This window comes from Myripristis murdjan, chromosome 1 (assembly GCF_902150065.1).
Source record: "Myripristis murdjan chromosome 1, fMyrMur1.1, whole genome shotgun sequence".
Taxonomy (NCBI): domain Eukaryota; kingdom Metazoa; phylum Chordata; class Actinopteri; order Holocentriformes; family Holocentridae; genus Myripristis; species Myripristis murdjan.
This window is the reverse complement of record NC_043980.1, coordinates 22,798,265-22,823,017: the sequence shown is the minus strand read 5'-3', so window position 1 is coordinate 22,823,017 and position 24,753 is coordinate 22,798,265. Positions and strand designations below refer to the sequence as shown.

The following is a 24,753-nucleotide window of genomic DNA, read 5'->3' as shown; positions in this document are numbered from 1 at the left end:
ATATTTGAAAATTAAAAATTGTTGAAAATTATTAATATATTAAAAAAATTACATTTTTTTAAAGTTGTGTCATAAATAGCACATAAAAAGGTAAGTGTAAATAATTTAAGGTCCAAAAAGGAATTCACTATCTTTAACTTAAACATATTATTTTGTGCTTGAAAAGAAAGTACAGCAAGGTTCATTAGTGAAGGTTTAGTCTTCTACTTCTTTTTCTCCATCTTCTTCTTATTGTTATTATTATTAGTGGGGGGATTCTCCAAACTCATTCCAATTTTATGTAATTTTATCTTGCAACTTTTATCTTGTATAATAAAAAAAAACATTTACACTGTGAAATGTGTTTGAGCCCAGTGCTCATGTTTAGTTCCTAAGGGCAAATTTCACTTTATCGACCCAGCAAAACCTTTTGCTTATTTTTATTAATTGTATGTGTTTTGATATATGTAATAGGAATGACTCCTCTGTCCAGTCTGATACAATAGCGAATGTATGTATAATTTTGTGGCATAACAGAATCATAATATTCTTTAACAAAAGTCAAAGCATATCAAATTGGAATAATTATACACATTAGCACCTGCTGTTCAAAAAATAGTCTTATCACCTTTTTCTAACTCCAGCAACTCAAAAATGGGCCTAATTCACACTTCTATTAAGAGAGTTAAATCATATTGTGTCCCGTCATGTGGCCATATAGTTGAGGTCATTTTCAAGGTGTCCAATATTAAATTAGCAACTCTAGTTAATTCTAGTTAATGGTGCACTTTTTGGACAGGCTGCATATAATTTTAGAAAGGCTGTAGACCTTTAGACTAGGACTAGACTAGGATACATTTACAACTTGAGAAAAGTTTCACAATGCAACAATTAGTATTTTACATAATTTTTCCTAAATAATGTATAAAATAATGGTCCCATTCCACTAGCATCACAGACTTTCAGCTGCAAGGTAGGCTGCTTTGAATGAACTTTTTCTGCTGCTACAGTACTGATGGCAGCGGCTAAGGCACTCTTGAGACTGATGAATTGAAATTTGGATACATTTATCTGCAAAATGTGCAATTTCAGAAAGTTTCGCATGAAGTCGCAGCGATAAGGAGGTTGTGTGGAGGACAGAGGAGGAGCATATTTGGGCAGATACATAAATTTAAAAAGCTAAACCTAGGAAATAACAACAGTGTAGAGGAAAGTGATGACTCACTTTGCAAGGGGGAATTTTACTGTAAAAAAAAAAAGCATATTATATTGCTTAATGCAGCTTTACGACACTAGGCAGCTAACTGAATACCTACATAAAGACAACACTGTGCATACACAGAAATATAATCTCTCTCCAAATAGTGGAAATAACTTTTGTTACATACTATTCTCAAAGAGTAAACCATTATATGAATTTCCACCCCAGAGCAAAGCTGAGAAGCCCAGAGTCTATTCTATCAGCAGGATAGCTAGGGAGAGAAACATAAGAATACATTCCAAAGCCTTATAACTTGGGACCTGTCAGGTAAGAAAACATTACATTAACAGTGCCTGTCAGGAGCAGAGGGCTCTGTCAGGGAAAATCATTTATTTGAAACACGATTACACATTGTGTATAAATAACCAACCATTCATGCCACTGGGGGCCCTCGAGTCCCAAGCCACTTGAAGTCGGCTCACAGTAAAAACGGTTGGGAGCCAAATTAAAAGCCACTCAATTTTTTAGCAGTCCTCGTCTGATTCTCCCCTCTCAGCTAGACTTCACTTCCTGTCAGGAAGCCCCCCTCAACCCCCACTCCCCCAACACAACATAACTGTCACTCCCCTTCTGGCTGCATAGCTGGCATCGGTAGGGAGCCTGCAGAATTAAGTGCCAGTTGGTGTTACTCTGTTTTCCCTGAGTCTCACAGGAGAGCACCTTTTCAAAAAATGTACAGCATGATATTATCCTCCTAACTGGACCATAGGGGGGACTGGAGAGTGTTGGTATGGACACCGAGCCGCGTGGCGTGGCTGTAAAGGGGCACTGGTGGAGAGCGCAGGGCAAGTGGGAACAGGGAGGGTGGAAAAATAACACTTTGATTTGTACTGATCTTGAACCTTGTGTGTGTGTTTAGCTACACAGTGGGGTGTGGGTCTGACTGTGAAGAAAGTGATGGGAAAAGTATTTTTGTCCCTTAGTCTTACCACATTCCTAACCACTTCTCTCACCTCCCTCACCTCCCTGAGTGGTTCACACAACATGCTCTGCTCTTGATCCATCAAAGACTCACTTAAAGGAGAAAGAATGAAATATGTCTTTTATTTATTTATTTATTTATTTATTTATTTATTTTAGTATTTCTGCTTTATTTGATAGTCACAGTAGAGAGACAGGAAAGGCAGGGGAGAGAGAGGGGATGACATGCAGCAAAGGACCTGGGCTTGCATTCAAACCCAGGAAGCTGCAGTCAGGACTCAGCCTTAACAAGTGGTACGCACCACTTGTTAAGGCTGGCCACCAGGTCTCAAGTGTCAGACTCCAAAAATAAAATGAATACTTCAAAAAAAGTAACTTCATCATAGTAGATAAGAGAAATAACTGGGTGACTGTTATAAATTATAAACTAAAAAAAAACGATTTAAAAGAACCTACACGTGGTTATTTTTTCTTATGGTCAGGACCACTATGTTACCAGTTAGTTTCATAATTCCCAGAATGACAGTATTCATTGCACAGGGCATGGTGGCTGCATACTCCTGACCTGTTCCCTGACTGCAGGGGGTTAACCTTCATGGGTACACCACTCCCTAGTTCTAACCTGGAGGTCAGAGGGTCAAGGGTCAGGAGAAGCCAAGTGTTTGGGGGAAGTCAATGTCTCTCTACTCATTGACTGGGAAAGGGGTGCCCATCTGTTAAACAGGTTAACTTTGGCAAGTCTGACTGGGAACATATGATAATGCACAGTCATTGGATTAGCGCTTTAACATTGATGTTACTGAATGGCTATTAAAGGATTATCTAGCATCAATGGTCTGGGATCTGCTCAACAAAACACTGTTTACTTGGGTGAAGATAGTGTACACCCCAGCCAAAGAAACTGAATAAAATCAATCGGAATTGGTAACATCTCTATTTGTCAAGGATTTTGACAGTAAGTGCACAGCTAATGATTAATAACAACAGTTTGAGATTTAGACAAACAAAAAGCCAACATTTCTTTTTCTTGAAATATTATTTTTACTCAAACATGTGACAATATGCATTATTGTTATTATTATTATTATTATTATTATTATTACCACCACTACTACTACCATTTGTAGTATTAATCTTATTAACATTATTATTGTCTTTTTCTTTTCTGTTCTCTTATCAGCTCTCGACCATCATGTAACCAGTGGCCCTCCACTATTCTTTCCGCCACCTCCCTTCCCTCCACTCTATGTACAGGATGCATTTCTGATAAATGGCAGAAGGATGGATGGGCTGACAGAGGGGCCGGACAATAATGGCTGATCTACAGGACACAAATGCAGCTACTGAAGAGATTTATGAGCCTCTGCTGATCGTGGACTGTCCAGTATCCGATGAGATGATTTCTCAAAGCTCTGGCCAGAAGCAAGCGGGAGGAAAAGCTCTTTCTCTTGTCCCAGTGCATTATTTATTCATCTGATGTTTTGGGTGGAAGCCCCCTCAAGAAGTACACCCAGGAAACAACGCACTGGCTGTAAATACGACAAAGGGGGAAGAAAAAGTGTGTCAGAGAGAGAGAGGGAGAGTGAGACTGTCAAGGCGAATTAAGGGCGTGGGCCGAGGGGGGAGAGAGGCTCTTCACATGCTAGGCCTCAGTAGGCGTACAGTTGTCCTGTGGACGTCTCTCAGATGATATTCATGTAATATGCAAGGCCTACTTTGAAGAAGCCATCACATTCAATTATCTGGATTGAGAGGATGCTTTAATGCTCACCTTAAAGAGATCTGTCCTCCATTGAGTTGAACCCATTAAATCAACAGTTTAGAGCAACAAAAAATTGTTTGAATTGCCTGTAGGAGACAGAAATGAATGCCAAACCCCCCTTAGACTAAACCATGATAGTTTTAAAAAAATGCAAGCAATTTTTAGCCTCCTAAACGTGTTACTTCCTGTGAGGCACCTTTTCGTATGTTTTTGAGACATTCTATCCACAGAACAAATTATATTCAAGAAAATGATCTAAATAACAAATTAAATTATTGATAAAACATAATTTTATGCATAAATAAAATTACCTAGTATGATTATTCTTGGTTTTTAACAATGTGCAGCTTGAACTGACTTTTGTATTGCCAGTAATAACAGGTGAAGATGAGTGGCAGGTCTGTCTACTGTATTGAACAACACTCTGTTACAGCAATATGATCATTAATCCTCACTTTGTATATGCAGGTGTCCATATGAGGATCAATATAACAGCCGAGAACAAGGCAACATGCCACCCCAACAGTTAACGTCTGATCAAAATGGCCCTTTAATTGGGAGCACTGTGGTAGTTGTTTAGAAATGGGGCACTATCAAATGGTGGTTTACAATCCTCTCCTCAATGCCAGGCTGATGTGGCCGCCAATGCAACTTTCATAGGATCCCTGATTAAAAACTGCTCTGTGGTCCCAAGCCTCCTGACCCTTAACCCTGGCTCCACTCCATCTTAAAACACGGGAAATTAATTAAAATTTCACTGAGATGGTATCACATCGCATCTCTGATGGAGAGAGGGGGAGAGGGGAAACAAAATCAATCAAATTTGACTTCATCTCCTCCCTCTGCTGGTTGGCTTGTAGACAGGGATGAATCACAAGATGGCGGCCAAGGCACTTCCTGTGGGAGAACTGAGCATTTCCTGTGCCAGAGGGCCCAACAAACTTAGCTAAATAATGTCATCAATCATTGAACTGGCTCACTCTCACTGACCCACAAGAAGGAGAAGAAACACACACACACAAATAATTATACATTGTAATTTAGCCCAGAGGAAAGCCGCACCCCGTTTCCCCCTTTTCCCTGGTGAAAGGTAGAGCATATCACCCCCCTTACCTTCCTCCCCATCCTTTTCCCCTCTACACAACAATAAAATTACATTTGCATTAGCTGTGAGAGAATTTGGTTGGATGATTTATTGAAGCAATCAACACTACACTGGCCAATCCCTGGTCCTCTCACTCAAAGAGTGCGTGTGCATGCATGTGTGTGCCTGTGCGTGGGTGCGTGCGTGTATGTGTGTGTTTGGTGTGGAAATGGGGGGTGGCTTGGCGCTTCAGTAAAAGGAAGAAATAGCTTGGGCTGGGGACCAAAGGGGGAAGTGAGGCATGAGCTGTGCAGCGGGGCAATCACCAAGATTCTGCCTTTGATTAGATTAGCATTAAACAACACCCTGACAGATATGACAAATAGGTGCATTAGAGCCTGTCATTCTTCTCTCTTTGGTTTTCTATCTAGCTTTCACTCCTGCTATTCCTTAGTCTCTGGATGTTTGGGCTCATATTGCCTCCATGCGTCTCCCTAGCCCAAATCTATGCACAACCACTGACACCCAAACGGATGTGTAATCTCACTATATTACCTTTTTAGAGAAGAAGTGAAGTGAATAATGGGAAGTAAATAGGGTGGAGGGGTTAAAAGGGGGAGAAAGGGGAGGAAAGAAAACCAGATGACAGGCGCTATTCCTTTTGAAAATAAAGCTGATAAAAAAAGGCTAGTGCAGTGGCGAGAGAGGAGTCATTAATCAGATCTGTTTTTGTACTGAAGATGTTTTTGTTTTTTCACGAGGTGCTTTAAATGGTAAAGATTCATACAAACAAGGCCATAGGGGTGTTATTGTCTGTTGTCCTTGTCATAAGGTGTGTTTATGACTCCACTTTTTTGTGTGTGTCTGTTATGCTGTAAAAACAACTGTTTCTACTGAATAGATACATTTTGTATCTTCTCATATGTGCATTAAAATGTGCATGTAAAATACACTGCATATTTCAGTCCACATGTATTAAGTAGACATCAAGCCTTCTCTTCGTGCTTCTCTCTCTATGCTAAGCAGCCATCTAAGAGTGCTCTATTGGCAGCCCTGATCATTGATCTGTACACGCCTGCTTATGATCCACGAATTAGTATTCATGAATCCAACATCAGCTAAATAAACTTGCCAACAAAACACCCACTGGACAACAGAAAGAAGAGGCATAATCAATGCAAAGCACCATCAAATCGACATTATCCCTCCTCATCAGTTTGGCCCAGGCCACAATGGCCGGCACTTGGGGTCAAAGGTGATATGGACAGGTCGGCCACCCTTGACCCAAAAACCAATATCTGCGGCCAAAGATGCCTTCTCTCTGGTTTCTCTGCTCTCGCTCAGGGATGGGATGAATGTGGAAATGGCCTGAAGGTAGACAGGGTAGTGTGTAGGGAAGATAAGGCGCTAGATGGCCCACTGTCCACTCTGGGCTCTGGATTTACTGCACTCAAGGTGAGCCTGATAAATCAGATGAGTGGAGAAGCGGAGGACAGGGGTAAGAAGAGATAAAGATGCCAGACTTGCCTGTGAACACAGCAGCATGACCAGCTCCACCACTGAGCTGCTGGACTTCATACACACCAGGCCTGGAGAGAGGCAGGGACAGAGGGTGACATAATGAGGGGTTAAAATCATAACTAATTAGCCAATAAACACAATTATTTATTCTGGCTTTCATTTTAGCAAGTGCTTTCTCTGAATTAACATGGAAGTGGTTTTGATGGAAAACACTTGTACACACATGGAAAAACACATGCAAATAAACAGGCGTGTACACACACATACACACACGCATGCACAGACAGGAATTACCTAACCTTGTGCCATCTGCAAGGGAGCAGATACTATTGATGGGCCTAATGAGCCAACATGATGTTACTGTAAACTAATACATATTTGGGCCTTGTATTACAGGCCGAGACTTGGCCAGCATATGTCTCATTGATCCCTAATGGTGAGCCCTGGGCTTTTAGAGGGCAGGGGCCATCAGAGTGGCCAGAGTCTGCTAAAGACGCACAGACGGAAAGAGGGTAAAGTACCCTTTGGTCTTTCAGCTGCTCTTCATATGACACAGAGACACATATACCATCACACATGCATGAAACACACATACATGCACAAGCACACACACAAACACATGCACCCCACCTCCCCCTTTCTCTTCAGGCCCCCCTGCAGCTATCAATCAACTTTCCATTTTGCTTGGTGGCAGCAGACATCCCAAACACTCCTATTAGTGGCCTGCCCTGTGACCCGGCCCCCTGGAAACCTTCAGCACAACTACTAGCTCTCAGCTCAATAGACACTCGACACACTATTGGATTAACAACAGCCTGGAGATTTTATTGCATTTAAATGAGGACATCCCTAATAAAATAAAAATAAAATAAAACATCCTTAAGGCTTGTGAATAATGGGGGCAGAGTGACACATGGGATGATGTGCAGGTGAGATATCATTTGCATTAACTAAACAAACAACCACTGGAAAAAGTAGAACAGACAGTATAGATTTGTGCTGGTATCTATGCATGGTACTCACTGGTGCCCTCGATCAGGAGTTCTTGTCCGTGGCTGCCTAGAAGCGTCCGAGAAAGAAAGGGGGCAAAGTCCACAAAGATCTCCCTCAGCAGAGGAGCTGCTTTCTCCAGAGCATGCTCTAGACGCTCAGAGATACTGGAGATGTGGGGATATGACATACACAGCAGACACAGAAATTATACACAGAACATGAGTAAAATGATCTCTTTGATAGTGTGCAATAACACAATATATGTAGAAGACTCTGCATTTCATATGAAATATTATATCTCAAAATTTTAAGTTGAATTTTTCAAAGTAGCTGAAAAAAATGGAATATGACAAATTAAGAATCAGTGGGTGCACAGAAATAGCTGAATGTGTCTGCTTTTGTGTGTGTGTGTGTGTGTGTGTGTGTGTGTGAGAGCGAGAGAGAAGATGAATCACCTCATATTGGGGGCTGTGTGCTGGGTCATGGGGGAGAGTGAGGGGACAGATGGCAAGCTAGTGCTGGCTGGAACCTGGCCGCCTGCTGCAGGGAGAAACCAGAGAACTCCGTTATTAGTCTGGATGTTGGACAAGAATAGGACGCTGTACACAGACATGTGCATGCACACACACACACACACACGCACGCACGTAAAAGCACACACCCACACACACACCAATACATTACACCACCAATGGGCAGGGTAGCACCATAAATCTGTGTGTGAGTGTCTTTCTATGAAATAATACAGTGGTCTCCATTCAAATGTATAGAATAGGGGGATTTATGGTCTAAAAGGACAAGTGCGCTATAAGTATAGTGTAATTTTATGTGTAGATAGTGGATGATGTACTCCTGGCACAATATGTCTTCCCTATCACCTTACAATTCAGAGGTATCACTGGTAAAAACCTGCACTTAAAAATGTGTAATATTTCAATACCATACATCAGTCAAAAACATATGCTGGACTCTTGCTTTATTTATTTATTTTTAGAGGCCTGTGTTTTATTTTTTATATCAAATTCAAGGTGTTGATCTTAAGTCAATCCAAATGTACAGTAATAAATAATAATTCACAACAAGCAACAATATTCTGAGTGTTGCACCTGTGTTTTGGAATGTGAAAGATGAAAAAAAAAGTCTGCTATTTTTTTAAGTTGTTTTTATTCATTAAGTCATTACATACCGATTTACCCCTGCGGGACTTTTTTTTGACTGTTTCATTATACAACTAAAAGGTGCTTTACGACTTCATTCTGGAGACAGAGGCTCACAAGGTACAAAGTCCATGTTTGATTGATCTGGCAGTAAATTCACTTCCCTGTGGCTCATAAATAAGGTAATGCCCGGCTGAATATGGAGGAGGGGGATTCCTCTGGTGTTTCAGTGGGCTTGTTTTTCCAGCCAGGACAGTCTCCAAGCAGGGATAACTCTTTAGGAATGACAGCCAGTGTAGTGTGGGCTGGAATGTGTGTGTGTGTGTATATGTATGTGTGTGTGTGAGTGTGTGTGCGTGCGTGTTTGTAAGGCGTTAAGCAGTGCCATGTGGGCCTGCTGAAAGTATCCCTCTGGAGCTGAAGGAGCTCCTTCAAACACAGAGGAGTAAATGAACTCATCTCCATTAGTCCTCCCACTGCCCCCCTAAACACACAAGCACACACACACACATACACAAAGCATATTTACCCAAGACTTTACTCTTTCACACAAAGCAACCTATCTATAGGCTGAGATAGTGATCATCACTCACACACAAACACACACATGCATACATACATGTACATCCACAGCCTGATTCTATATGCACAATCTGCTAAAATACACAAACCCCTCTTTCAACCAACCTCCTCCTCCTCTCTTAAACACACACAGACATACTCCTCAGCAGAACAACATTACACATTCATATATTTTACACACACACACACACACACACACACACACACACACACACACACACACACACACACACACACACACACACACACACACAGGTGAAAAGAAAAACACTGGCCTTTGGATCATTATTTACCCACTTTCAACACCCAGTCAGTGAATATAAAATATGTGCCATCATTCTATAATCAAATTCCCATGAAAAATAGCTATCACTTATATGATACGTTATCACTTACATTACATGTAGCCACAGTAATTAATGTATATATAATTCATTGCAACGTACCAGGTATACATAATCCAAAAAGCAACAATTAGAGTTTTCTCGGCAGTAAAGCACAATTTTATACAATTAAGAGGCTACTGTGGCTCTATGATGGTAATACCTATTCACTTAATGTAGCACTTAATGCTTCTGTCCTCTGTGCTCTTGCCTCATTGGATTACATTATATGAACAGGGCATTCTCATTCTGTCAGACACACAATATCTAAATATTGACTTTTTCTCAGCAGGCCCATCCAGGCGAGGGCTGAGTTGCCCTCACACAAAACAAAGCACTTCCATAATGTATGTGAGCCTGTTGTAGAGCGCACTCACCAGCTGCAGTCTCTGCAGAGGTGCTCTGGGAGGCATCGCCAGCAGAAACCACGGCAACGCTGTTGATGGGCGTCCCACCGGACACAGAGGCAGCAGTGGCTGCTGGGATGGGAGTGGCAACAGAGGACGGTCCTGGAGATGGCATCGTGCCTGCTTTCTTGGGTGCAATGACAACGCTTCTGCAAAGAGATCGGACAAAATGTTTATTTCACTGATAACTGAACAGCACTATTGTAAGAAAAATGCTGATGGTGCTATATACCAGGAGGCACCATAAGGTTACAGTATAGCTGGAATAACACCAACTCCATCGTCAACCCATTACACTAGAGGAGTAATTAGGAGACAACTTTCCTGACACAGAATATTTTTGAATGGCCACATCCATCTTCCCTCAAATCAATGGGCTCCCTCCACCAGTCAGTGGTCTGGACTAAGATGCAATTAGTTTGCTAGACCATTTCTATTTCTAATACAATGAAAGGACCTGTGGAGGCAAGTGCATTTCATTTTGCTTACTGACACAAAGTATCTTGGGCATTAATGGAGCAAAGACATGTCTGGTATTCTGAAAGACTTTCGAGCAGACTGCAGTGGAGCCCACTTCTGTAGCCTGTTTCTGCCTAGACACCTTGACCTTTCCAAAAACAAATCAAGAGGCAGAATCAGAAAGTGAGTTTATGTCCATAACATCAGGCATCTGCAGAAAGAGCTATCTGTTAGACAGTTTGATTTTTTAAAAATGAAGCATAAATTTGGACATATTTCAATGACAAAGAGGAACTGAAGTTCCCTCTGTGGGATAAATATACCACAATAGAAATCACTATTTATCTGCTTATGTCACACTGAATAGCTTCTTTTTGTTACACATTTTATAATTCCACAGCACAAATTGGGTGTATTGTCAACACATTCTTTCAAAATGATGAGCATGTACAAAACATATGTTTAAACCCCGTCCACTATCATAATTAGCCATACTTAGTGACCAAAACACCATATTCATCTGTGCTGTATGTGCTCTTGGTCAACTTAAGCGTTCTTGATATGAAATTTTCAATGTAAATAAAACAGGCATCGTGTTAGACAATACAATTTTGAAGTCAATCTTCGAAGTCACTTCTGAGAAAAGTAGACAAAAAGACACATTACATTTTAAAGATACAATAATCCTGACAAACAATAAAATATATCAAATGGTAGTCACAACAGACATTGCATAATAATACACACAGACCATACCATATGAATGCAAATTTGTGATGCTAATGCCATTTAATCACTATTAGAACCGGGATGGTTTTAGCTGCTTTTTAAGCAAATCTACCTGTTTGCCAGCGTGATATATAAGCTATTTTGAAATATCCACTTTTCAACTACTAACACTACACGTGAGCAAAGCCCTGCTATCAAAAATTGACTTACATGCATTAACTGTATGGACAGGAGATTAAAGCACAAACAACCCAAAATGGTGCACATAACTAGCCCAACAGAGGGAAAATGGTCTTTACATTGACACAGACTTCAAAGTCTCTATGTGAACGCTTTTTTTTTTTTTTTTTCCCTATTCTTCCTAAAAGCCCCAATCATGTGAATTATGGTGCACAATGCATACGGCACCTAATATTTGAAATTCATTTAATTACTGGATCACTGACAGCTCGAATCAACTTCTATAATCAGTTTTCTAGATAAGCAGAAAGTGCTGCTTCTTTAAATGCTCATCCTGCACAGTAATAGGAAGCTGTTCACAGTGATGTGGCACAACACACTGACTGGAGTAGACCTGGTTCATTCCCATCCTGTAGAACAGTGGATAGGGAGGAGAGCGGCATGCAGATAAGCTGTCAGTTTAGACTGGGGCTCTGACAGTCCACTGGCCATATCAAAGAGAAGCTGGCCCTGCTTATCAGTGCTGACACAGGAAAAGCAGGGTCTAACCACTGGCTGCTGCTCCCTCTCAAAAACACAAACCAATGCATGCTCACAAAGATATGCATGCATAGATCATAAGCTCATCATATCATCACATACACAAATTTGAACTCATGAAAACACAGAAATATACTAAAAGAAATGAAGAATAAAGAATAAGATATACATTCATACATCAGGAATAAGATATACACTCTTGAGCTCACAGTCTCGCATGCATGCTTTTATGTGCACACGCACCAGAGGATGGTGGGGTCTGGCGTCCTACGGCGCAGACAGATACCTGGCTGAGGAATCAAAGGCTGTTCTCCGTTGATTTAAGGTAGCAGATCAAATGTATTAAAAGTTACTGTGGATGTTAAACACTGACTGCTTTTGACCTCAGAGTGATCTATGATTCGGGAATAATATAGCAGCACAAGGATCACAATAGCTTGATGCTTGTTTTTGACACACACCCACACTGTGCACACCCACACACACACGAGCATACACATGAAGCACTATAAAAACCATGACCTCTGAATGTGCTCAGCAACATCAAACAGCATTTCCAGGTTCAAGACAGATCAGACTGATACATAAAAACTGAAGTGGTGGTAGACCAGAAAAAAAAGTCAGTATTGTTAACCAGACACAGCAGAGATAAATGTATCTGGTAACTTTTTCTGTTCAGATAGTGAGTAGACTGGATGGTGATATCAGGGAACAAGGGTGGTGATGATGTGAAGCACTCCAGGTGTCAACAGGACAGCAAAGAAACAGAGGACCCGTGGACTGTCACTAGTTTTGTCAGAAGTAGGCCATGCAGGAGAATGTGTGTGGAAGCATTTGTAAATATATGCATGAGTGGAAGAGAAAATACAGCAAATGCATGAGTGTATTTGCCAGGGAACATGTCCATGTCTGTGTTTGGCCTTCCATCTGTTCCCCAGCAAAGGCCCAGTAAATTATTCAGCAGGTCATTAGCCACACTTATCGTGAGTAGGCCGCCCCAGTCGATTAATCAGCCGTCAACAGCCCCGCTCAACCCACAAACAGGAGCCGAGGGCTGCGTGTGTATGTGTAAGCTGGGCCGAGGCTGAATTATTTAGAGGTTTTAACCTACGCTGGATAAGTGCAGCAGACACTGGCAGTCCAGTAATCTCTGCTATTTCAGGTGAGTCAAGGGCAATAATGAGTAAGAAAGTGTCAGTGGTTGAGCGTGTGACTGTTTTGAGTGTGTATGTGGGTAAAAGCACCATTCTCTAGAGTGTTAGTCTCATGTAAAGGAGGGGGTGAGTGTATGCAGAGCTTTGATCTCCCTTTTCATCTTCATGTAATGCAAATACATGCATGTGAATGTCCAGAGTACAATCTATCTACAATTCATGCGCACATAAACACATATACACAACTTGCCAGTCCAACACATCTGACATTCTCTTGAGCTGTGATTGGATGATTACATTTGGAGAGAGAGAGGGGCAATACCTTGATGTGATATGAACTAACTTCATGGATGATCAGGGATGTAACTGAGGGCTTAGAAAACTGAGAATCACACAATCAGAGAACCTGTATGCGCACTTAATGCGTATGTGTGCTAGAGCTACTTAGTTATAAAGCTACTTAGATCTAATTATCACCACAACAAAATTACACAGTTTGTGAAACCATAAACTCACTGGTCACAGCAAATAACTTGTGTGAAAGCCAACTGTCTCTACAGTGCGGCACTTCCACTGACTCAGCAACCCTCTAAACTCCCCATTTTCAAAGTCCAGTGTTGAATTTCAAAAGAAAGGCAAATTGCCTTCACTCGAAAAGTTGTGTTTGTAGCTGACATGCTTACCCTCTTTCTAGGCAGAACATTAAAAATACTTCACCATCCAGCTCAACTCATCTGTACATCAAGTCTCGCATGCATGTGAGGCCTGTTGCCAGGAATGCAAACAACTACACTATGTATATCCCAATGTCTAACACTCACATATTCTGCTGAACCATGCAGTCTAAATCACTGGCTTGTACAATGACACTGTTTAGTTCTGGTTAGTGTCAGCAAATATTTGCAGACTGGCTGTCATAACAGGGGCATGGCTGTGAAACGGATGGGAGTGATCCAGCAGGTCTCCGCTAGTAAATAAATCAGAAGGGATACTTCACCCCTCTGACCCATCCCAGTCTTTATCTGGGAGATCCCTGCTTTTTCCATATATTGGTCTCATAAATCCAGTCCCCTGGCCCAGCAGAAAGTTGCCATGTTTTGGCAGGACATGTCAGTATAGAATATCAGCTCTGGCTTGTATTGGTGTCACAGCATCGAGACACACTGGTTAGCGGTTGATGCTTAACAGCATTAGACCGAGAGATACAGAGTCATTATAACAAGATAATAAATACTGTCAAAACACGTCTACTAGCTTGGTAGTTGTAATGCGTAACATCTAAAGGGGTAACAAGTCACCGATTTAAATTGATGTGCTGGGTTTAATGTCCACGATGGAGTTGCATCATTTTAAATAAACTGAATCAGGCCAAAGCTGGGAGTGAATCACAGTTAAATTGATGCATGCTTCTCTGTATTGGAAAAGCTTAATATGACAGGCATATCTTGTTTTCATTTTAGTGTGAGGATACATGTCACATGCCCCTCCACCCACCCACCACTCCAAAGACACAACACATTTCTCTATGCTCATATAACAGTAGTATGCCAATAGTTTTGTCGAGACGACCCACCACACAAATGAAAACTTTCCGTGCAGCATTGAAATATCCAAATATCAGTGCTAGATCCAATCTACGGCACGCCAAGACCACACTGTGGTGAAGATAACCCTGCCTTCCCTCTTCACCTGCAACCTGGTAGTATCAACATGTTCCTCCATGCTCCACTCACCAACAGCACAGCAGAAAATTTTTTGTCTTTGAGTGAGGGGGTAGGGCACATGACTTGAATCCTTACACTAAAATTAAAAAACGAGATAAGACTGTCATGTCAAACTTAAGCATGGTCAAAATTAATTACTGAAGCCACTGCATTATCAAACACAACAGCAATGTATTATTAATACACAATGACCTGGAGTTGACTTTTTGTGTTCCCTTTTCTAATCCAGGACTACCCACTAAAAAAATGCGGATGACAAGTTTACTTTAGCACAAGTTCTGGACCACATATTTCACCTCCAGGTTAAACGGTGTCACAACCTGCCAACCTGACTGAAAAGCAGTGTTTTCTCCAGCGTTCCTCCCTGGCGGTCCCTCATTACAACGACACAATGAGCATAACTCATGAGTCTGATCCAAAAGATGGTGATTTATTGGCCATTCATCATAATGTAGGAGGAAAGTTAGGATTTCTTAACTAAAATGTCCTGTATCATCGTGCCTCACAAATTAGCAGGTGATCCATTTGCTGTTGCGGAGTTTTGAACAAAGATAGATAGATAGATATACTTTATTGATCCCAACCAGGGAAATTCTAAGAACTGCAATGCTGTGTTAACCTGCTTAAACTAAGCTCATTTCCTAGATGGTAGTGGGATTTTAGATCAATGTAAAACAGGTATATTAGTATATATACACATATACATGTGTGTGTATGTGTGTGTGTGTGTGTGTGTGTGTATGTGTGTTCATTTGTGAACCCAGCTGCGAAGCCCTCATCTCCTTTTAAAGGGGAGTTCTGGACTAAAGTGTGCTGGCCATGGCCGCGCTGCACACCCCGCATGGAGGGGCTCCCATCGACAGTGAGCAAGCTGTTAGTCTATGTTCTCCAGCTCTCCTGATGTCCGCTCTTCCTACTGTGTGTGCTCAGCGGACAGGAGCCAGTCTAATCCCCCTGATATGAGGAGAGCCCTGAGACCTGACAAAGCATTCCTCAGATAAAGACACACGATCACAGAGATGCCTCGGAATTCCCACAGTTGGGGGTAGGCGGACCGTGTGTGTGTGTATGTGTGTGTGTGTGTGTGTGTGTGTGTGAGAGAGAGAGAGACAGAGTGAGAGAGAGGGAGAAATGAAGAAATGCTTTCTTCAGTACATGAGAACCTTGACTTGACATCACCCCTGTGGAGGCTTCTCTGTCTCCCGCTCTCTCTCCCCTCTCCTTTTTGTGAACGTCTGCCTCAGAAACAACGCTCCAAATGCAAACCAGACCGGTGTCCGTCCTCTCTCACTCGGGCCCGTCTGTGGGTTCAGTACCCGACCCCACTTTTCCCACCACCCCCCTGAGCGTTCGCCCCCGCACCTCAATGAAGAATGCAATTTATACATCTTTTAGTACAAGAAAGTGGGTGATAGCCCTGCAAAGACTAGACAGGGAGAGAAGAGGGCCAGAAGAGATGAAAAAGAAAACCATTAAATATCAGTGACATTGTGAAAAGAAACAGCATCCTGCTGGCCTTGAATCTGTTTTTTTTTATCCATGTCTGTCCCACTGGCAAACACGGCTTCTGTTTTGATGTTTTCCTTAAGACAGGTACTTTGTAAGGCTGTTTGTTTGGGATGAGGGCCTGCATCGACAGCTGAAAGAAAGAGCGATGGGAATCGGAGGGAGGCAGTCACAGACAGAAGATTCCCCAGTTCAAAAGCAATCCTGTTACAAAATTGTTTTGATGCTGCATCAAAGCCTCCTCTAAGGTTGCCGAGCCAAAATGCGCTCTGAGTCTCACTTTCAAAAAGCCCTCTGCAGCTAGGGTGGGATAAATTGCATGAAAAGGTAAACTGTGAAGCTTGAGATTAGCCAGAGGATACTGCTTATGGACACTTGAGAAACTGACAAAGTTGTCAGGTCTGCCACTGTGCCAACACTGAACAGTGAAATCTTTGCCCAGTTTTTTCCTCCACAATCAGCCAAGGTAGAGATCATAGAGAATTTGGGTTTTCAATAATATGTATGAAAGTATATGTGCATGTGTCACGACATGTTTGAACGTGAGCCCTCACCTATCAAAGGAGCGGAACTGCAGTGCTGATTCTCTGGCCGGGTCGCCCACACTTCCTAGAAATGCTGGTGGCAACAGACTGGGGTCCACCATGATATCATCAGCTGGTGTGCTCACCAAGCTGCGCAGAATGTCCTTTACGTTCTTGCCCTTATCGCTGGACGCAGCAGGTCTGACCTCAGAGGACAGTGTAGACAAGGCCTCTGAGATGGCGTCTGGGCCGTGAGTCATACCAGACGATGACGACTCAGCCTCGCTTGCGGCAGCTGAGGTGTGATCGTCACCAATGCCGGAGTCGTACCGCCTAAGAGACACACCGTTCTCCACATCTAGTCCACCAGAAATGGCACCACTATCTGAGAAGACATGAATAATAAAGGAATGTTAGCAATTAAGCAATATCAGTCATACATTATTCCAACACACAGCATGCCGGATTATCTAATTGTTTGCTCAAATCTATTTTGCTCTATTTATTTTGTGCAATATCATTCCAAAATGAAACGGCTTGTCCTGGAGTTGTTGTGTACCTGTGCTCCTGGCAGACTGGGAGCGCTGTGGGTGTTTCTTGTCATTCTGGGGCTCCAGGATGTCGCGGTACTTGGACACCATGAGGACTGAGATGAAGTAGACCACAGCAAGAGCCAGAAACTGAGCCTGCTTACTGTCCTCCTGAAACAAACAACATACACTAAATGGTCTGCACTTGTGTCCTCTATAACAAGCACCAAAATAAAGAGCAAAGAGAAGAGATGACAGGTGAGTGATTGAATGTGTGTTGGGTGTTGTGTATGTGTGTATGAGGATGTGTGTGCTGTGCAACTCACAATATCTCTGAAGACTACAGCCCTAAGGCGGTTAATGTCCATGTCCTGAAGCAGCCGGTCCACATCTCTGACTGGAGACATTCCACCAGTCACCACATCAACAGGACTCTGAACACACACACATACACACACACACACAATATAATACACAACCATCATGATATAGTATACATAATAAATATGATTGTAAACCGCACATGCACTTTTACACCACTCAAGATCTTTATTAATCCATGTACGTTTCATAGAGAGGGGCAGAGTTTCGGGACTTGGGGAGGCTGGAGGCTATCCCTCCTGGGATCATGTCCTTAACATAATGGCTTTTCTATAGAGCCACTGCATTATAAATGAGCTTTTACACACCAGTTTCAGGGAAGAAAAACATGACTTTACTGGAAGTCACTGTATCGAATCAAAAGGGCAATGACAAAAAGGCTTGTCTAGTGTAACAAATAGCAGCCAGCGCGGTAATACAATAAGATGTGAGCTAATGCAATAACACTTGGTCATTGTTGGCGGGGGTCGAATTGTTGGCAGGGAGCACAAAGGACAGAGCTTCCACTGGTTTGCAACGGTGGAGGATGGGAAAAGAACAACGGATGATGTGTATAGTTATTTGTTAGCATGAGAACCAACTCCAATAATAGTCCATATGATAAATATTATGAAAAGCAGAGCAAAAAAATGAGAAATTGCAATGTTTGCAACTTTGGCGAAAACAGCCTCCAAAAATACTACAAGTATAATTATGACCTAGGTGACAGAAAGAGGGAAATTTGGAAAAAAAAATGAACTCATCAGAACAAGAAAGCATAAGATAATTGAGTGATGTGGGGAGCTGGGTAACTTGCCTGTGCCGGCATGGCCTTGGCTGTCCCCAGCAGGGTGCTTGGCATGGCCGTGTAGCTGCGTGCTGAGCTTTCTGTGCCAGACTTGAAGTGGGCGTGCTGCTGACACTCCAGACAATTTCTCACTGCCATTGCACAAACTGAGGAGGGATGGAGAAAAAATATTATGTGACATCATCATTAACTGAGTCATTTCCAGAAAAGTACATGGTAGACAAAGATCACAACAAAAATGGTGTGGAAATCCCTTTAAAAAAAAAAAAAAAAAAAGAAGGGCCCCACAGCAACAGCAGCAAAACAAGTAAAATCTGGGTCAAAAACTGGCTCATAAACTGAGAAAGCCACAAGAAGAGCAGCTGAGCAAAGGAGAAGAAGAGGGGGCAGGACAAGGTCAGCGCTCTAGCCAACTCTGGCAGCAACGTTCACTCTTCCCTGCTCCACCTCTCCTCCCAAGGTCATAGTGCAAGGGTGTGCTGCTGTATCACGTCCTCCACCCATTCTGGGGCTCCTATAACAAATGATGCTGCTAGCGTGTTCACATGGCGAGCAGGCAACAAGATGCCTCCCTCATCACGAGAAATATCCGTGCTTTCATAACTTTGGTCACATTCAAAACTGGCACCATTACCATTTCTAAACTGATTCATTGCTCTTGTGTTTGAGCTTTTTTTCCTCCCCCCTCTGCCTTCTGCACTTGACAACTGATAAATGTTAACTCTGAGTCGTTTAGATTACGAGGGGTGGAATTATTCCGTCTGGAAATGGGCTCGCTTTTTCCATTAGGACTACTCATTCACACAACCATTTATAAAAGGGAAGGTGGAGGGGGGCTAAAACCTTGTTACAGTCTCCCAAAATCAGATTAGGTGCCAGCAATGGGGAGAGCATACCTCATCAAATATTCATTTCATAACGGCTGCTTGCTAAAAGTGGACTTGTAGTATGGAGGCATCACTCTCCTTGCAAAATCCCAACAGCAGCACTGGTGGCTGGATAATGTGTGAGATAAAAACCGCTCTGTGTTTAGCAAGGTGCCATACAGAAGACCATTTTGTTTAAGTCCTTCACTGTAATGTGCACCTAAAAGCAAAAACGGATATCTGGATATGCACAATTACCCAAATGGAAAAAAGTGTGAGGAAATTATTTACATCAATGTACAGAGTTTTGCATGATTTACTCAGCGTGCATGTGTGCGTGCACTTATGAGTGTATGTCGTGTATTGTGTTGATTTGTGTTTGTTGGGAAAGGTGTGCCGCATAAAATGAATAATGTAAGTGTTTCAATATCTTTTATTCAGCTGGAGCAGGGCTTGGCTCTTGAAGCTGTCAGAGGAAACTTTAATAGCCTGGAACAGAAGGCAGGAAAAAGGCCTGGGGCTACATCGCAGTACAGTACAGCCAAGGCCATTATGAAGAACTCACTATATCATGATAGCAGCCATTTTAGAGTGTTGCCATGCAGTGGGGTTATAATAACACGATAAGAGAGTGCTGATATGAGCAGAGTGAGAGCTGGGGGAATGGGAGCAGCAGAGGGAGATGGAGAAGAAGAGGGCAGGAAAGAATGGGAGAATACAGAGGGGGGGTCAAAAAGGCTATGGGGAACCATGACTGGGGCTGATTCAAGAGCCTACTGCTAGCTGATATGAGAAGGATCGATGAACAGGGGAGGAGAGAGGGCTGAGTAAAAGGAGGAGATAAGAGAGGGAAATGTAGTGAAGGGGCGGAGATGAGTAGAAAGACAGCTCAAAATCCAAAATCTGGCAGGCTCAAGGACTGGAAACAGGAAAGACAGGGAGCAGAAAGTGCAAGATTAAGAGAAAAAGAGTGAATTTAGGAGGAAAAAAACAGACAGGGGAGAGTGAGTGAGGGGCAGAAGGGCATCAGCTCTCAAACATGGGGATCGAGAAGAGGCCAGAAAACCAAGCAGAGGTAAACAGACAAAATGACAGAGGGAGTACAATATGCCTACCGAGGCGAAGGCACTGTCGGAGGATGCCTCCTGAGGACATGTTTTTCTCAGCTTCAATCTCATTGAAGTTTAGGGAGCTGGCGAAGATGAGAACGTCCACGAGGTTGATGAGGCGCTGTAGGAATGTGACTGAGGCCTCCACTGCCAAGCCCTGGGACGGCTCAATGTTCTCCAGCTCATGCTGTAGCAAAAGAAGGGAGAAATGAGCAAAGAAAGACATATTCAAAAGTTTAAACTTTTTTTTTTTCATTTAACATTTATTTTATCAGGATAGTTAGCAGGATAGATAGCAACACATTTAGTTACACAAAACCAAGTTGGCTCAAATGAAGGAGGTCACTTATAGTAAGACTATCAGCCTTGTCAGTGCGTAAAAACAGCAGCCTCTGACAAGAAATAGAAACAAGTAAAATATGCCAAAAATCAGTTTTCACAATATTACGTAACATTATGAAAAAGTCAAGATCATCATCATTTGACACAAAATCATCCTCTAGAGTACACAAAATGTAAGTAGCTGCAGTCTGATATAAGCACTGGTAAAAAAAAAAACTTTCAAGAACCAGTGGACTGCTCTGTGAGACTAACATTGTTATTGTCTCTTGAGAAACATTTTATTGTGGTAACCATTAGAGCTTTATTGCCCAGCTGTATGAGAAATTGCATCCAAATCATTAACATTATGGCAAACTGACACTAAAACGTATCTCTGTACTTTCCCAATAGAAAGCTGTCATGGGTCAGTTAAAATTTAAATCTGTCAAATCAGATTATAAATTTGCTTACAGTCTAGACTTTGCCAAATGTAACCAAACTGTAATGGAATTGAATATCAACCTCCTTGTTCTTGGACAGGCAGTCAACTAAAGAGAGTATTGGCAGAAGCAAAGAATCATGTTACATAGTCTGACGCTGATGATAAAAAAAGAAAAAAGAAAAAAGAAACACTAACCATGTTAGGAAGCATCTAACTGTAGTCTAATGTGATTGGGAAAGGTCAACGTGGATGGATAACCCTTAGTGACTGAAGCTTTTTAAGACTACAAGTACATACACAGGCACACAAATATTCACACACACACACACACACACACACACACACACACACACACACACACACACACACACAAAAGAGCACTCACAGAGGAGGAGGTGGCAGCAGAGAGCAGAGGCAGGATGCCTCCACAAGCCATGATGAGATTGTCCACCACCTGGGAGATGAGGTGGACACTGTTGTGGACAAACACAACGTTCTCACTGCTGTTCACAAAGTCCAGAACCGTTTTCGTTGAGTGACTGGGGGGCAGAGGAGAAAAAGAGGGCAGGAACAATTAGCCAATATGCTGTAACTGATTAAATCGATTATACTCATGCATCAATACATGTCACATTATTACGCAACTGTAAAAGCTGTATGAAAGAAAAATACAGTCTGATTAATGGTCACGCAATGAGCAAAGGAAGCATTAGAGTAGGCGGAAGTATGTTTGAAATGTCTAGCTGCCTCGAATGCTGTAGGAAAGCAAAGCAGTTTCTCTCATTAAAAATGGCTGCAAGTCCAACCAAACCCTTGAGACACAGGAAAAAAACAGACTCCTAGCTTTAAGTTATGGATTTTTTTCAAATCTAAACCCAATAACAGAATGCAGGGTAACCTCTGTAAAACAGAAACGTCCTTTTGCAGCGGCACTACAGCAATACACAAACTGTTAAAACTGGAATGGAATGGAAATAACAGCTTCTACAGAGATTGGACTGTGAGACTTATATAATTTACAGTGGTGCTTTATAGACACACTTTGCTTACTGGTAATTTGTTGAAATTTCACTCCCCGTACATCTTTATGACCACTATGTGGACAATCATTTGAATACATGATCATGTGGTGAAATCTCCCAATTACAAAGGAAGAAAACTACAGTTGCAATTTAAGTAGAGTATGCATGTGTTATCACACTGATACCTGTAAGCACAAAAAAATCCCGGTGTTTACAGGCGCAAATCTACAAAAAAAGCAATTAATTCCTATATTACCAACTTTCAACATACTATTATTCTAGCAGATAAAATCCTTCACATGCTGCTTAAAGACATTTAACTTCAATAAATCTTCATTCAATTAACATTATAGAAAGTTGCAACCCTAATAAAGTCATCATCAGAGGATCACTGTCATTCTACCTCCTCCACATCTGGACATCTGTCTCGATGGAGAAGAGCAGGTCAGTGAGGAGGCGCTGGTGCATGTGGGACCAGCGGAACTCTGGGATGCGGAACATGGTGGAGCGCGGCCCCGAGGTGCTGCCCTCTCTGGACTGGCCCGAGGCACCAGCTACTGCTGCTGCTGGGGCGGCTGCTGCTGCTGCTGCTGCTGCTGGCTGGCCTTGGCTGATATCCTACGAACACACACCACCAATAAATATACTGGATTAGCTTTAATATGGTGCAGAACAAAGGGGAAAAAAAGTTTGGAACTGAAACTGGCAACTTGACCTACTCAATTATTTGCAAAAAATATCTTATTGTTCCAGATGCAATGAGTGCTTGTAAAATAATGTCTTTAAGGTAACACTATTTTCTGAAAATGAACAAAACCATAGAACAACTAGAAAATGTCAAGAGAGAGTCACATACAGTTGTAGCAGTTCCCTTCAATTCAAGTCTTTCGGTGTCTAAGGCCACATTGGACACGTCCAGCCTCGCAATCTTGATCTCTTTGGTCCGGGTGGCAGAATCTGCACTCCTCTGTGTGTCAGAACTAGGAGTCCTGCTGTCTGGGGCCTTTGTCTGGGCTTCCTCTGTGGTGGTGCCAGTGGTCTCTGAAAGCTGGTTTGGTGGTGCGGAGGAGGCAGAGTCTGATGCTGCTGTGGCCTCCTGGGCTGTAGAGGGCGACGTGGCATCTGTGGGAGGCTGGTTTGCAGCAGGGGTGTCAGTGACAGAGGAAGACTGTTTGTCCTGCTCATCTTTGGGTGTTTCTTTCACATTTTTTTCTGGTGTTTCAGGTGGAGGCGTTTCCAAACTGTGACCCTCCAAGACAGACTCCTCTTTCTTTTCACTTTCTTTAGTTTTCTCCTCTATTTTAACTTCCTGCTCCCCATCATCATGTTTTTCCACTGTCTTTAACTCCTGTCCTTCCTGGTCATCCTGTTTGTCTTTACCCTCTACTTCTTCATCTCCTCTCAATTTTCCCTCCTCCCCTTCCTCTCCAGCAACAGCAGAAACATAAGAGGATTCCTCTTGGCTCTCATCAGCATCACTAGGGCGGACCTGATCACTAACAGACGATACATCAACTAGGTCTTCGTTGAAGACAGAGGCTCCACCCACCACACTGTTGTCCAGACAGCCTGAGGTGTCAGAAGACATTTGGTCATTCTTAACTTCTGGCTCTGATACCACCTGCAGTCCCGTATCTGTTTCATTCAAAGAGTCTTCAGTCATGGACGTTAATGATTCATCTTTGTTAATGTCACTTTCATGAGACTTTACATCATCCATTGTGGTAGTGTCTTCACTTGTTTCTGTTACTTTTGCACCATCTATTTCTGGGTTTTTTGTGCTGTCCGTTTCAATCGGCGCACTAGCTGCAGTTTGTGTATCATCATCATTATCATTCTTGTCAGTGAAAGGCTCAGCCATAGCTCCCTGCTGGCTGGTTTCTCTACCAACTTCCTCTTGATCAGTTGTCTTTATCACAGTAGCTTCAGTCTCTTTTCCATCATCCGAGCCATCTCTGGAAGACTCTTGACCTAACCTCTGGTCTTCCTCTTCGTCTCTGGCCAGGATGTTGGACACAGTGATGGATGTTTGTTCCCTTTCACCAGTGGCCGCAGGTGAACTGGAGGTGATGGTGGATGCTGAAGCAGGGGGTTTCTGGGACAACCCATCCACAGTGAGTTCAATGACAGTGGACGGGGCAGTTTCCTCTCCATGTGGCCCATTAGTGCATTCCAGGATCTCAGAGGTTTGGCTGGCACCAGAGATTGTTCGGACTGTACTGACAGATCCTGCCGATTCCCGTCGGTACTGACGAAACATGCGGGAAAGGTTCTCTTTGTGCTGCTCAAAGGTTACCTGTAAACACAAAACATAACATATTCCAATGTATGACACACTAATACCACAAACCTCACTACCGAAATATACCGCATTTCACACACAGTGGTCTAATTTAAGCCGTTTCTGGAAAGTTGTGTGAAAAAAATAA

The 24,753-nt window shown here is 42.5% G+C and overlaps 1 protein-coding gene across 7 annotated transcripts in view; it reads right to left on the bottom strand.

Annotated features, from left to right (window-relative positions):
* lrba (LPS-responsive vesicle trafficking, beach and anchor containing) overlaps positions 1 to 24,753 on the bottom strand; it is a 198,657-nt gene that overhangs the window by 116,010 nt on the left and 57,894 nt on the right. For 5 of the 7 annotated variants that reach the window (XM_030050866.1, XM_030050903.1, XM_030050886.1 and 2 more), the window contains exons 22-33: positions 23,181 to 24,620; positions 22,728 to 22,942; positions 21,688 to 21,841; positions 20,546 to 20,726; positions 18,574 to 18,710; positions 17,723 to 17,830; positions 17,426 to 17,567; positions 16,897 to 17,251; positions 10,021 to 10,199; positions 7,977 to 8,061; positions 7,552 to 7,685; positions 6,535 to 6,596 (exon numbers count right to left, since the gene is read on the bottom strand). In XM_030050866.1, coding sequence (XP_029906726.1) covers positions 6,535 to 6,596; positions 7,552 to 7,685; positions 7,977 to 8,061; positions 10,021 to 10,199; positions 16,897 to 17,251; positions 17,426 to 17,567; positions 17,723 to 17,830; positions 18,574 to 18,710; positions 20,546 to 20,726; positions 21,688 to 21,841; positions 22,728 to 22,942; positions 23,181 to 24,620 — 3,192 coding nt within the window. The remainder of the gene's footprint in view (positions 1 to 6,534; positions 6,597 to 7,551; positions 7,686 to 7,976; positions 8,062 to 10,020; positions 10,200 to 16,896; positions 17,252 to 17,425; positions 17,568 to 17,722; positions 17,831 to 18,573; positions 18,711 to 20,545; positions 20,727 to 21,687; positions 21,842 to 22,727; positions 22,943 to 23,180; positions 24,621 to 24,753) is intronic. The other 2 variants (XM_030050895.1, XM_030050877.1) reach the window with 2 other exon arrangements.